Below are 13,596 nucleotides of genomic sequence, written 5' to 3'. Positions count from 1 at the left end.
TAGTGTGTTTAGTGCACCTAGTAAGGAAAGATCCTGAAACATGTTTGGTGGGGGAGAAATTTAAGGATGGGTGACCTCACAGAAAGTTTTCCTGAGTTCATACGAATAAAGCCAAAGTGCGCCTGAAAGGATTTGTGTTGGTCTATGGTGCTAGTCTATAACATCCTTAGGTAGTCACCGATGATACGATAGGGCTGAGATATCTTCTCAATTTGTGTGTCGGTAAAAAAATCAACGTATGGATACTCATTTTGACTAAATTTTCCAACTAAAACTCTTTTATATGTGATTGCAACGTTCGTTTTGAAAAAATTATTATTACAGGTGAAAACGATGTTAAATTTCTTCTCGATTTGCACGTAGGCAAATTTGCAAATTCGATATGTGGGAAAATATTTAAGCTTTTGTCCCATTGTAACAATTTTTTTAAAAAAAAGTATTTAAAATTAATTTAAAATATTAAAATAAAATTACTATTAAAGTAAATAAGTGCATTTGTAATTTTTAAAAAAATTGATTAAAAAAATTTAAAATAACAAAGTCAAAGATCACATACTCAAAAGTAAAATCCAAATCAAACAAATAATCTCCAATTAAAATAACAAAATCCAACAATTTAACATTTTCAAAATTTATAATGGTTAAACTCATAAAACTAACGAACTTTAAAGCCTTGTTTTAATTGGAGGAAATGGAGGGAAAAGAAAGAAAAAAATTTTAAGAGATCAATAATTTCTTTGTTTGGATAACAAAAATGAAGGGGAGGAGTGTAGAAGAAAGAAATTTAAAGAGATTAAGTCTCTTAATTTTATTAACATTAAAATCTCTCCATAAGAGAAAAAATTTAAAAGAAAAATAATTTTTTTTCTTAATCCTTCCCTTCCTTTTCAAACAAACAGGAGAATTTTTCTCTCCCTTTTATTTTTTTCTTTTTCTTTTCTCTTCTATTTTAAATAATTCTATAATTTCTTAAAAAGCTCAAACTCAAAACTTTGATTATTTAAATAATTTTGGATGAGAAAAAGTAGCATTTAGCAAGATAATGAGTGTGGGAGCAATTAAGAAAAGGAAGTAGTGTATGAAATAAATTGAAAATACTTCATTTTACATTTAATTACTGTGACGCAAATATAGTACCAAAAATTTAGTGTATAATTTGAGAGAGAGAGAGAGAAAGACATTGTCTTCATCAGCTTCAGCTTACTATGTTTCCGACCAGTTCTCCGGTAAATCTTTCATTTTCCTTCTCATTTCTTTCTAATCCTCTTTCATGCATGCATATTAGTTGGAATTTGTGTTGTTTTTTAGTTCGAATTTGTATCGAGAGTTTATTTTCATTATTCCTTTTTTTTTTTTTTGAGTTCAAATCATTTCTACATTGCTTTTGATTGTTTTGAAATTGAAAAGTTTGCGTGTTTATGTTTCGATTTAATTAATTTCGTTTGTGATGTAATGATGAATTAGGTGATTTACAAATCAAAGAATTAATTTGATTAGAGTACAGTGTTAGGAAGAAAGGTTTTTGTGTGTACAGATGATGTGACATGACATTGATAGCAAGCAGGATTTTTAGAGATTATGTTGGTGTGAAGTAAACTGATTAAGCAATTAATTTGATTATGTGGTGTTTGGAAGAAGGATTTTTGTGTGTACGGATGATGCGACATTGATTAGCAAGTAAGAACATGTAGTATAAGAGATTATGCTGATGTGATTTGTGAAGGAAACTGATTTGGGATTTATTATCATTGGTATCCGTGCTCCATTGTTAGACTGGGCAAAAATTCAAATGTGAAATGCAGAAATAATGTTTGGAACTAAAAAAAAAAAAGAAAGAAAAATAACTCCTTGGTGGCTGTTGTTTTGGTAGGTTGCATTTTCTATGCATGATAATAAGGTAGTAGAGTATCATGTATCAAGTCTGACAGTATGCGTAGAGTGGGATTTATATTTTGAAAATTGCGTCTTTAGTGTTATTCAGTTATCATTCAAAAATATGGAATGATTAGGCAAGTTTCAGAAGGATGAGGGTTGATGGATAATGGTGACTCAGATGTAGCCATTATCGGGGATAACACGATATTAGAAGATTAGATAGTTGATAATTGCTTGTTCTTATATCAAAAATGTGTGTATTAGCTAATTTTAGGGTGTTGAACTGATCCTGTTGTTGCCATTTTCTTTGAAGTTAGCTCTTGCTTAGACTTTTGGTGCATTCAGCTTACCCTTGGGGAAGATGTGGTCCTTTTGGAATGTACAGCCCCATTTTCTGCTCTAAATTACTTAGTTTTTCTCCTTTCTTTTTTCTTTTCCTTTATAATTTATGTTTAGAGAGTAAAAAACCAATCTTTAGACTCCAGCGCCGACATTATTTTATATTCATTGATGTCATTCTCGAACTTGTATCCTTTTATCTTAGTTTTAGGCACCACGCGCGTCAAGGGTCTTTAGAGCCTAGGCGCTAAGGGAATACACTAGTCTTTGGACGTGATGTGCCCCAAAACCTAGGAGAAAATTATATTAAAACCTTTGAAAAAATCCAGAAGGAAAGAGAAAATATACCTGGTGGGTGCCTGTATTAAATGGACTTTTTTAGGCTAACGCTCACTTTAGGCACAATCAAGATGCTCGCCGTAAGGAATCACCTTGCCTAACCGTATCACCCTATCAAGGCGCCGAACCCATGGCCATCCCAAAGTGCTCATCCTAGGCGCGCTTTCGAAACTAAGCTTTTAATCTTTTTTGTTTTTGTTTTGGGTACAGTCAAGTGTTGACTAATATGTTTGAAAATCAATCAACCAAGATTATCTCCTTTGTGCACTGTGATATATCGTCTCATTTGATTTGTTATAAATATATATCTGATTGATAAATGTGGATTTTGTACTACGCATTTATGTAGTGAGAGATTGCAAGTGTCGTTCTAATTGGAGACTTGTATTTGCTTGACTCCTCGTGCAGTTTCTGTTGTTTAACTAGAACATCCGGTCTTGAGTTTTTATTAGATGTTAGTTTAATTGCTAATTGATAAATCTTTTTTTGTAATTGTTTGCTTAATAAATGAGTTATCTTGTTTGTCCTGTGATTTTTCTTCTCTTCTATGTGAAACTGCACTTATGTTAGGATGTTTATAAAATGGTTAATTGAAATTTAGCTCAAGACTGTCAAGTATAAGTAGTATGAATACAGGCTATGAGAGGGAAATTTTGTTTAAGCCAAAGGGAAAAATATTTTTTTGGCTTCTATGGGATTCTTTTGTTGAGTTCATACCTTTGCTACTTACATTCTGTTTGATATCTATACTTCGCTTAAATTTACTAAAGAGGAATTCAAAAAAGAAAGACCTTATCTCTCCAGTCTTACCAAAGGTGGAAAAAAACCTGACAAATGCCTTGAAGAAAGCCGTGGCTCATAAAAATAAGAAAAAGAAAAAGTTTGAGGAGTCCTACAAGAAAGTCAAAAGGCATCTTTGAACTTTTTCTATGGTCAATTCAACTTTGAGGTTTTCATATAATTGGTAGAATGTGCTCTAGGCAATGATCTGTTCAGATGCAAAGATCTATTAATCTTTTTCCTGATGGTTCATGATGATAGTGTACTCTAACTTTATAAGGATAATATAGATGAAAAGTTATGTGTCAATGGTAAGGTAGCCATGAGTATAATATAGATGAAAAGTCATACTCATGGTATTGAGGGTAAAACTTGTTTCCGATGCTATAAATGATGTTATATTTTCTATGATTTTGCCTGCTTATTTCTGTAAGCAGTAAACATTTCTCATGTGTTTGAGGGACATATATATATACAGTTTCTATTGACTTAATTTATTATTAGTTTCCCATTCTTTATGTTATTAAACATGTCTTTTTTTTTTAATCCTTTGCCCAGAATCCGATAAATGTGCAAGCACAAGTTGTCCAAGATATTCCAGCTCTAAGACGTGCAGATTCAAACATCACCTCTTTAAATAATGGAAATGATGTACCAAATGCGGCTCCTCCTTTTGCAAATTCTTTGATGTCAAGTTCTAAGGTTGGTGCTTTTGGTAGTCTATGTCATTTGCATCCGTTGAATTCTATGGATTGCTGTCAATGTCATATACAACACTGCTTAAGTGGTTCAATTCTATCAGTGAGAAGATAGAGTTGCAAATTACTGTAAATTTTAGTTATTTTCATGTGCTTACAATATGTTTAACGTCTTTTATTATATTTGGTGTGAAGAAATTGCAAGATGAATTAGAAAGAACTGGAAATAAATTGAAACAGCATGAGGAAAATTTAAAATTTCTGAAGACTCAGAAAAATCAGCTGGATGAGGCTATTCTTGATTTGCAAGGTATACTTATCTTTCACATTGTCTCTTACTTTAAGCTTAATTGGTTTAGGAAGCAGTGGATTTTGAGGAAGAAATATGCTAATTTTGTCATAGCTCTTTGTGATCTTGGAACATATAAATACAGTGAAACAAAAAGATTGTAAAAACTAAAAATGAGAGAAGATAAGGAAAAAAATTGCTGAGGATAATGTCAGTTGTTGGCTAATCAGTTTGGTAACTTTAAAGTCTAAACACTTGATTTCTACGCTTGCATGCCTGAGTCCTGACTTGCTGCTGCTCACTAAATTCACTGTCCAAGTTCTTGGCGAAATTTGCATTGACTTTGGTCTTCATGTAGAACTACTGCATCATATATCTTCTTTGATAATTCAAGAAATCTATCAATGGTGCCTTGCTCAGCCGTCTTTAAGAAAACATTCTACTTCTAGTATGCCGTTTTGGAACTTTATATCATGCTCTAAATTCCAAACAAAATTATTTTCTCTTCTGCAGTTAGCCTTGGCAAGTACATTTCCTCGGGTGCACCCAAAGCCGAAGACAGTGATAATTCTCAAGATCAAAGTGAGGAGGAGTCTATCGAGCAAATAGTAAAACATGAAAATTCTGCTGCTGGTATATATTGCCAGTTCAAATATCGTCATGGTCCACAGCCGTCCAATCTTACTTCATATGAAGATGTTCTTGGTATTGTTGCTTCTCTTGGAAAAGTAGATGATGATAACCTCAGCAGGTAGCTTGAAGTTAAAATTATTTATTAGTTCTGACTGAATTCCATGCTGCACAATTTGCCCAAAGCCCACATGGAGTTTTACTTTGGTCATCTTTGATGTGGAATAATATAACTATTGTTTATAGTCAAAATCTTCCAATTAAATTACTAAGCTGTCTTCCCAACCTCTGGACTCTGGAGTAAACTCACTTTTCTTTTTTGCTTGTGCTTGTCAATTCCCAACTCAGGCTTTTTTCTGAGTATTTGGGCTTGGAGAGTATGCTAGCAATTGTCTGCAAAACTTATGAAGGAGTTAAAGCTTTGGAAATATACAATGGTGAAGGATTTGTGAATAAAGGATCTGGTATTCATGGCCTTGGAGCTTCTGTTGGACAAGATTTGAAGGGTCGTTTTTCAGTCATATGTCTTGAAAACTTAAGGCATGATGTTCAAAAGCTTTATGTTGTTAAGTGGAGTTTGTATATTAGCACTATTAACTCTTCCCTTTGTGCAGACCATATCCTGGTGATTTTTTGTCCAATGATCCCCAGAAAAGACTTGATATTCCGAAGCCAAGAATGCCTACTGGTGATATTCCATCTGGCTTTCTTGGCTATGCTGTAAACATGATTCATGTGCATAGGCCCCATATCTTTTGCCTAACGTCAAGTGGGTGGGGCCTCAGAGAGACTTTGTTTTACAATCTCTTTTCTCGTCTCCAAGTCTATAGAACAAGAGCAGAAATGCTAGATGCTCTTCCATGCATTATTGAAGGAGCCATCTCTTTGGATGGTGGACTTATCAGATCCTCTGGTGTTTTCTCCCTTGGTAGCAGGTATTCTTAAAATTCTCTGCAGATGCTCTTGTAATCTTCTGAATGCTCAATATGTATGTAGTCCTTAAAAGAGGTTATTAATCACTGTTCACGAGTGACGGACTCATGGACCCCGTTAGAACGAATCTGGCGAACCCAGGTTTTTAATACCATTGGGGTAATAGAACTATGGAATGGAATGGATGGACTTCTTGTATGGAATTAATTTGATCAACGTCATTGATGTATTTGTGTGTGAATTAGAATAAGTACAAATTCATTGGCGAACCCAGGTTTTTAACTATGGGGGATTCTTGAAATTGAATATATTAATTAGATAAAAAAATCGGAAAGACAATGACAATATTTACTTGAGACATGCAACATGCTTACAAAATTTTGTTAAGAAAATAATTTATAATTTATGGTGGAATTGGGCACTCCCAAGCCCTTCAATGCATCAGCCACTTAGTACACATCAATGAAGCTGGTCTAATTCCTTGAATTGGGTGTTGTTGAATACACATTGTGCTGGAATTGCATCACATAATCTAAAGGAAATTTGTATAATAGTCTAACTTTCTACGGAATTATATTTTGTTTGGGCTTATTCACTGTTGTGTTTCTCATTGTTCTTGAAAACAAGGGAAGATATAGATGTGATGTTTCCAAAATGTTCATTGAGAACTAGTGTCCCTGAGAAGTATTTCGAGCTTGAAGAACAGATTAAACAGAAGAAATGGGAAAAGGAGCGAATCAAAGAGGATATCCGAAGAGAACAGGCATCGTTAGATCAAGAAAAGTACAACTTTAGTTTGAGAAAACAAGATTTTGTGAAGTTTTTAGCTGACAGCTCGACTTTCATAGCTCAGGTAGTTCTTCACTTCTGACCACTATCAGTGAATGTCTTGAAATTTCTGATTGTTAAAATGATTTTATGGCAATGAACAGCAACAGATACAGACAGCAGCCGGTCAAAACAAACAGATCCCTCGATGATGTGTCCCAATTGACATAACCTCATCGAAGACCACAAAAGTTCTGGGTTGTTCAGGGGTCCAAGACGACGACAGTTTTCACATCGACTGTATGTATTTATAGATGTTCGTTGTAGACTTGCAGTTAGAATAGCATTGTAATAATGTATTAAATGAACGCCTTTCTTCTCTGTCTCGTCCCTTAACAAGGATCCGAGAATTCTAGGTTATCTCCGTATGAAACTGATCAAAGCTGTAGTTTTTAACTTATTAAGTCTATTAATGGAATGTTGTAGCCTTTAAGAGCTTTGAAAATGTTAAGCTAGAGATGCTTTGCTCTGCTCTTCTCTTTGCTCAATTAAATTTCTACTAGAAAATCTCCTAGCTAAGCATCAGAGATTGTACTTGTATTGTTGGCAATGTCCTTTCCTGGCACAAGTCCTTTTATTCTGTTAGCATGATTGTTGGTGGAAACAAGTACAACTATTTTAGCCTGTCTTATATGATACTATCTCACTGTGTGACGGATTCATACAATAGACCTATTAGTAAAAAAACATTGAAAAGACAATGAATATTGAATTTCCACTTGTATAAAAAGCGGTTTTTTTTAAATAGTGAGCCGAGCTAATTGAAATCGTTTCACTGTGAGACGGCCTCAATAGAGAATTAATGCAACTATTTTTGCCATCCTCATGCTCTTCTCTTGTTAGGTTATCCTATATAAAGGAATGCTTTCTTGTGGTTTGAAGAGACACGAAAAATGAAATAAAAAATATCACTTTCGAATTTCTGAATGTGTGCCCATTCTTTCTTCATATAGCTGCTTGCATAGAAGTCTTCAAAAAAATTTCAGAATATCCTCCATCCATTTTTTTTTTTTTTTTAACAGGATAGGATGAGGGAACCGATTGAACTAAACAAGGCTAAATAGTGAAATCAGTGATGAATCTGATGATAATGTAATTAGTAATGAATGAAGAATCTGCAGTCTTAAAAAAGTAGAGCAGAAAAGCCATTTTATAAAAAAAGGTTCTACCGAGATTTGAACTCGGGCTATTGGATTCAGAGTCCAATGTCCTAACCACTAGACCATAGAACCACTCGCTGCTATTTTCTTTGGGTTTAGTTTAAGATTTTCTATATATGACTTATGTATATTGTATATTAGTATATTACTAAAATAAAAATTATTAAATAGGTTAAGTTCAAGTTAAACGGTTTAAAATTAACTTGTATATAATTAAAAGGACTATATACTTTTTTATTAAGTTCAACCTAATTCATTTGATAAACAAATTATAGAGGGTTAACCCATTTACTTAATCGGATAACATTTCAACTCAAACTCACTAATTTCACATTAAAATTCTAACAGCAAGTCTGGGACGAAACGGCCTCATAAAGATACCGTCAATTTGAGCCGGCCCAATTCGCGCGTGTAATAACCTAGGCATTTTTTCATTTTTTGGGCATTTTCATTTTTGATCATAAAAGGTATCAATTATCAATTTTGAAAATTAATACCTTTAAGATTAAAATTAATAAACGCCAAGAAATTAAAATGTTGTTACACGGGCGTGAAATGAGCCGACCTAGCACTTCATCTTAACTTGCGACAGTCTCGTCTAAGTTTTTGTGAAATTCTAATCAAGCTAAGTGGTCGGGCCAAGTTAGAAGTGTCTTGTTTCATATTTTTTAATAACTTTTATTCTATAATAATTAAACATATTAATAGTCCAAGTTGAGCATTGAAAAAGACAAGGGAGGGGGAGGGAGAGGAGGAAGTAATACATCTCTCTCACAATTACTTGGGGGTATTTGAATTTTCTTACTTTTCTACAATTTTGTTATAAAATTATAAGTAAATAAGAAAAATAAAAAAACAAAAACCATTTGGAAGAGAAGTGAGTGAATGATTTCAAGAAAAAAATTTGAGTTTGTGAGTGAAAGGAGAGAAAATGTACTTCCAATGGCAATAGAAAAATATAGCAAAGTTCATTGACAATGCCAATCAAAATACTTCTACAATACACGCAAATGTAACATTCTCCATATCCTTCACGATTCACCTCTTATAGGCTTTTTCTATTTCTTCGTTCTCGTTTTCCCTCGACTTTTCAACTAAAAAAGGCGAACAGACAAACATGATGTTCCGAACCAGATTTCCAGTGAAAAATATGTCCAAAAACCGATATCGGCTTTAGTAGTTTTCACTTTAAGTATAACAAAAAAAGAGGCAAAAGAAAATAACCAAAAAATCACAAAGCACAATGGAAGTGCACCGTGCACACAAGGAATAAACGATACGAGAAAGCAGCATGATAGCATGTAACTGTATTGCTTGATGATAGCAAAGGCGATGCTAACCAGAGCAGAACGAGGGTGTGTCCGTCTTGTGTGATCGAAAGAAATGACGACTTACCAGGATGCTTTCTGTACACCATTCAATTCGCCTTTCTTTGCCAATTCACGAAAAACAATACGGGACATACGAAATTTCTCGTACACTGCACGAGGTCGCCCTGTGAAAATACAGCGGTTCCTCACCCTATTGAACGCACTGTTTCTCGGCAGTTTGGATAGCTTGTAACGGAATTTCTCTTTCAAATTAGCCGGAACTTCAGAATCTCTGCACAGTGATTTGTAGAGCTTGCGCCTCAGCTCATATTTGGCTGCGAGTTGCCTGCGATGGTAGTCCCCTATATTACGCTTATCTCCAACATAAGCACCTGCTCCAGTCGAAAAACCTACAACATGAAAAAGAAATAATACAGTATTCAAGAGCCAACACGAGAAGAACTTGTATTACTGTTGCTATTCATAGATAAAGATGAACAAACTATCAAACAAGACAAACAAAATACCTAAAAACGATGTATCTCTCTTAATTTAAGATTGCAAATGTTGAACTGATTGATACACAACAACAAAGACATTCCATAATCCCGATGCCATTAAATGGCTCCAAGCCTCCCACTTAAAGTGGGATTTGGGGGTCGAATATACAAAACGTTACCCTTGTTAGTAATAACACTAATAAAAAGGTTGTTTCTGATTGACCATTGGTAGCAAATATCACGTGCAGCATTAAATAAGAAGCGAGCATGATATAATGAGCTATTTTACTAGTCCATTATAAATTGAAATTTAAGAACTACAAATCTTTGGCCCCACCAAAATAAGGGACATTGCTAAACGAATTGATAAAAATAACAAAAAATGCTAATCTGATTGATAGATAGATAGAAATATAAAGTAACGGCCATTAACAATAATCGAATCATATTTCAGATGAGTTTCATGAAACCTAAAAGTATCATTCACCAATCAAATAAGCAATAACAAAGGAAACAACTATTGTGCTGAAGCTGAAGTTTGAAGTCTAAACTCTGCTTAGGAATCAAAATGTGCACAATCTTAAACCAAGCAATTCACCGACAAAGCTGCAAAAGTCATGAAATGAGAAAAGCAGTACAAACGCTCACCAAGAAGCTGATTTTTAACAAGAACCATAACATAAACATTTCAGCAAGGCCTTAGCATTTGGTACTTGCTAGATGGTCAAAGTTCAGAGCAGTAATAAGCAGCTGACCACAAGATCAACAATCAAACATGATGTTGCTTATTTGCAATTTTGAAATCACCATTGATAAGTCATTATTCATTACTATTTCAAGCACCTTAACAACTTATAATTGTCAACAAACAAAAAAGATTTACCAAGAAAAAGATATGCCAAAAAGATTATTCTTAAAGGATAAAGAAAAATAGTATTAAGCAAGAATAAAAGAGTGTGTGACTGAAAATCTCGAATTCTCTAATGGGTTGTTTTGCATGAAGAGTGGAAATGGAATACAAAGGAAACACACATAAGGGTGTTAAGTGTTATGGTTCTGAATTGTTTAGTATATATAACCATGAAAACGAAACACTTGTTTTTGTTCACATTTCATATTGTTTGGTATATCAATAAAGGTAACGACTAATGCGTTAAAAATTTCAGTTTTTATATTAAATTTAAAAAGTCTTTCCCTCTCCTACCTTGGTCCCCTCCATTGATCCAAGCCATTCCACACATGCGCTTGCATATTTCTTTTCAAATTTCCAAATTAAACATTAAATTACCAAAGATGATAAAATAGCAACATCAATATAGTAGTTAATAGAAGCAGACAACAAATTTTCTTATTCAAATAGAAGAACCTACCAAGAGAGAACTCCTTTCAGTTAGCATTTTGGATCTTCTTAAAATAGCCAAATTTGCAACTTGTGTTATCCTTCTCCTACACATAACCCAGCTAATAACATCCTCTAACATCCTTGGTAGTAAAATATCCTCTTTATACCCCCATAAAGCCAATTCCAGTAACCAAACCATAAAAACCATCAAAATTTTTGACAAATCAGTATGTCGATCAAATGAATTCACAATCAACTCTCATTTATCTCTCCTCATATCATATAGCTTGAATGAATGAATAAATGTTGCAAAATAGGAGCACGGGTACTAATTAGATTGGATTAACTGCAAATAATCAAACATGATGAACCAACACCCAAAATGAGCTCCTTAAAAAGTTTGGAAAAAGGAAAATCGAAAGCTTACCATAAGCATTGTCGTCGGAACCATACCCAAGTTCTAGAGGATTAGTTTTGGGCGGCAAAGAAGATTGACGGAAGTCGCAACAAAAATGGCTTGTAAGAAAAAAGAGTCAAGGACAAAAAGAACAAAGTTGTAATGGCTATTGCTTGAAGGAGGGAAAGCGAGTGAAATGAAGCAATAGCAATAAAGAAGGGGTTTGCCTGAAAATAGAGAAGGCTAAGAGAGACAAAAAGAATGTGGTTTACATGGTAGTGTAAAGAGTTTCCGCAATTTCCAATCGGTAATAATTGAGGGTAAAACATTGCGGCCTTGAAATGGTTACGCTTCCCACACAACTCATATCAAATAGCTCAGAAGGGAATATGTAACGTGATTCCATTTCCAACACCAAACATCCACTCTATGTCCCTACATTCACTATACATGGTTTACACATTCACTCCCACATATATTGCCCCTTTATCAAAGAGATCCACCATTCTTCTATGTTCTAACACAGGTTCTAATTTCATACTTCAATGAACTTCAAAAACAAATCTTCCTTACCCGCATTTCAATCAACAAACAATATGATCAATAAGGGAAATCACATTGAGTCCAAAACAAACAAAACTCATTCAAATACTATGAATGCAAAGGAAGACCCCATGAAAAAAAAATTAAAGAATGCTCCTTTTTCCATTTAATCAACAAACATTTTGTAATAGCTCTCCCATGGGAATAACTCTCCAATTCATCACTACACATGGTATACACATTCACTTTCACATATACTGCCCCTCAACTATGAGCTCTGCTGTTCTTCTACATTCTAAAACAGGCTCTAATTTCATACTTTAATGATTGACATCACACGAAAACAAATCTTCCTTACCCGCATTTCAATCAAAAATCAGTACAAACAACAAGGGATATCAAATTGAGCCCAAAACGCGCAAAATCCAATTGAATAGTAGCAAAGTAAAAGGGAACTCCATGAGAAGTAGATTAAAGAATGCTCCTTTCCCCATTTAATCAACAAACTACCTGTAAGAGCTCTCTCATGGGCATTCAAAAAAGTCTCTAACTCATAATACTATACGAACCAATCCAAATGAAATCAAATGAAAACCCCAAACTAAAAAGAATGGAAGGTAACATTTCAAACCAATGATCACAATCCAAAACGAATAATTGTATTGTGACCACCTAAGCGATTGTTAGTACTTACTAACCCATACTTGCATTTTAACAAACATTTGATGGGCAATAATGTTTCCTAAAAAAAACTATGGAAATGTAGAAATCATTGAAACCTAGCAAGCAAAATAAGTCCATATTTTTTGAAGCATCCCCAAAATTATTAAAATGAACAAGTTCCGATTCATAATACTATACGAACCAATACAAATGAAATCAAATGAAAAACCCAAAAGGTAACATTTCAAATCAATGATCAAAACCCAGAATGAATAATTGTATTTTGAACATCTAAGCGATTAATACTATATACTTACTAACCCATATTTGCATTTTACCAAACAGTTGGTGAGCAATAATACTTCCTGAAAACAACTATGGAAATGCAGAAATCATTGAAACCTAGCGAGCAAACTAAGTCCATATTCTTTAAAGCCTCCCCAAAAAATGAATGAGACACACAAATTACAAGCCATAAATGACGGAAAAACTCAACAATTTACAAAAAAAATACATGATTAAATTCATATTACCTCTACTACATTGGAGTTCATGAACAACAGGGGAGATTAAATCCGATTTTGGAGCAGTCAAAGGAAGATTAACTTTGCCTAGAAGATTTCCAATTACCCTAAACATTTTCTGCCGGAAAGTATTAAATCGAGGATTTTCTGTATTTGGGGTCTGAAAGCAATATATCCTCAGTAATGGAGAAAGTTGAAAGTAAAAAGGTGCAAAGGTTTTGCGTTGGTTTGTCGAACTCAGGCAGGTAAAATCATAGGTGTTGCGACAGTTCGCCTTACCGTGAGACCAGTAATCTAATCGCTTCAATTATGTAGTCATTTTTTACAAATACACAATTACTAATTGATTAATTTAATGTCAAATTAAATTCTTTTCTTTTAAAAGTTATAATCCGTCATTTATAATTTATAGTTTAGAAGGTTATAATTGACCATTTTAAGAATAT

General features: G+C 33.8%; 2 protein-coding genes and 1 non-coding gene across 3 annotated transcripts; 1 reads left to right on the top strand and 2 right to left on the bottom strand.

Annotated features, from left to right (window-relative positions):
- Nucleotides 1-906: 906 nt before the first annotated feature.
- LOC130805119 (protein DEFECTIVE IN MERISTEM SILENCING 3-like) lies at nt 907-7,162 on the top strand. The gene is made up of 8 exons (XM_057669770.1): nt 907-1,226; nt 3,892-4,035; nt 4,227-4,341; nt 4,834-5,071; nt 5,299-5,490; nt 5,565-5,885; nt 6,511-6,736; nt 6,816-7,162. The coding sequence occupies exons 1-8, from the start codon at nt 1,206-1,208 to the stop codon at nt 6,861-6,863; spliced, it is 1,305 nt and encodes a 434-aa protein (XP_057525753.1). The 5' UTR covers nt 907-1,205; the 3' UTR covers nt 6,864-7,162.
- A 709-nt stretch (nt 7,163-7,871) lies between these two features.
- On the bottom strand, nt 7,872-7,943 carry TRNAQ-CUG (transfer RNA glutamine (anticodon CUG)). Its single transcript has one exon. It is a non-coding gene; the product is annotated as a tRNA-Gln (tRNA).
- An 845-nt stretch (nt 7,944-8,788) lies between these two features.
- LOC130806630 (ribosomal protein S14, mitochondrial) lies at nt 8,789-13,476 on the bottom strand. Its single transcript, XM_057671781.1, has 2 exons — nt 13,160-13,476; nt 8,789-9,591 (listed from the first exon to the last, which is right to left on the bottom strand). The coding sequence occupies exons 1-2, from the start codon at nt 13,263-13,265 to the stop codon at nt 9,263-9,265; spliced, it is 435 nt and encodes a 144-aa protein (XP_057527764.1). The 5' UTR covers nt 13,266-13,476; the 3' UTR covers nt 8,789-9,262.
- Nucleotides 13,477-13,596: the final 120 nt, after the last annotated feature.

This window comes from Amaranthus tricolor, chromosome 2, assembly GCF_026212465.1.
Source record: "Amaranthus tricolor cultivar Red isolate AtriRed21 chromosome 2, ASM2621246v1, whole genome shotgun sequence".
Lineage (NCBI taxonomy): Eukaryota > Viridiplantae > Streptophyta > Magnoliopsida > Caryophyllales > Amaranthaceae > Amaranthus > Amaranthus tricolor.
Note: the sequence above shows the minus strand (reverse complement) of the source record. Positions and strands in the feature narration are given on the sequence as shown.

Bases quoted from the DNA above. Each gene is read 5' to 3' on its own strand.
- LOC130805119 (XM_057669770.1), top strand. From the start codon at position 1,206: ATGTTTCCGACCAGTTCTCCG. The intron at 1,227-3,891 runs GTAAATCTTTCA...TCCTTTGCCCAG, and splicing joins TGTTTCCGACCAGTTCTCCG to AATCCGATAAATGTGCAAGC. The intron at 5,491-5,564 runs GCATGATGTTCA...CCCTTTGTGCAG, and splicing joins ATATGTCTTGAAAACTTAAG to ACCATATCCTGGTGATTTTT.
- LOC130806630 (XM_057671781.1), bottom strand. From the start codon at position 13,265: ATGTTTAGGGTAATTGGAAATCTTCTAGGCAAAGTTAATCTTCCTTTG. The intron at 9,592-13,159 runs GTAATATGAATT...TTCATGTTGTAG, and splicing joins TGAACTCCAATGTAGTAGAG to GTTTTTCGACTGGAGCAGGT.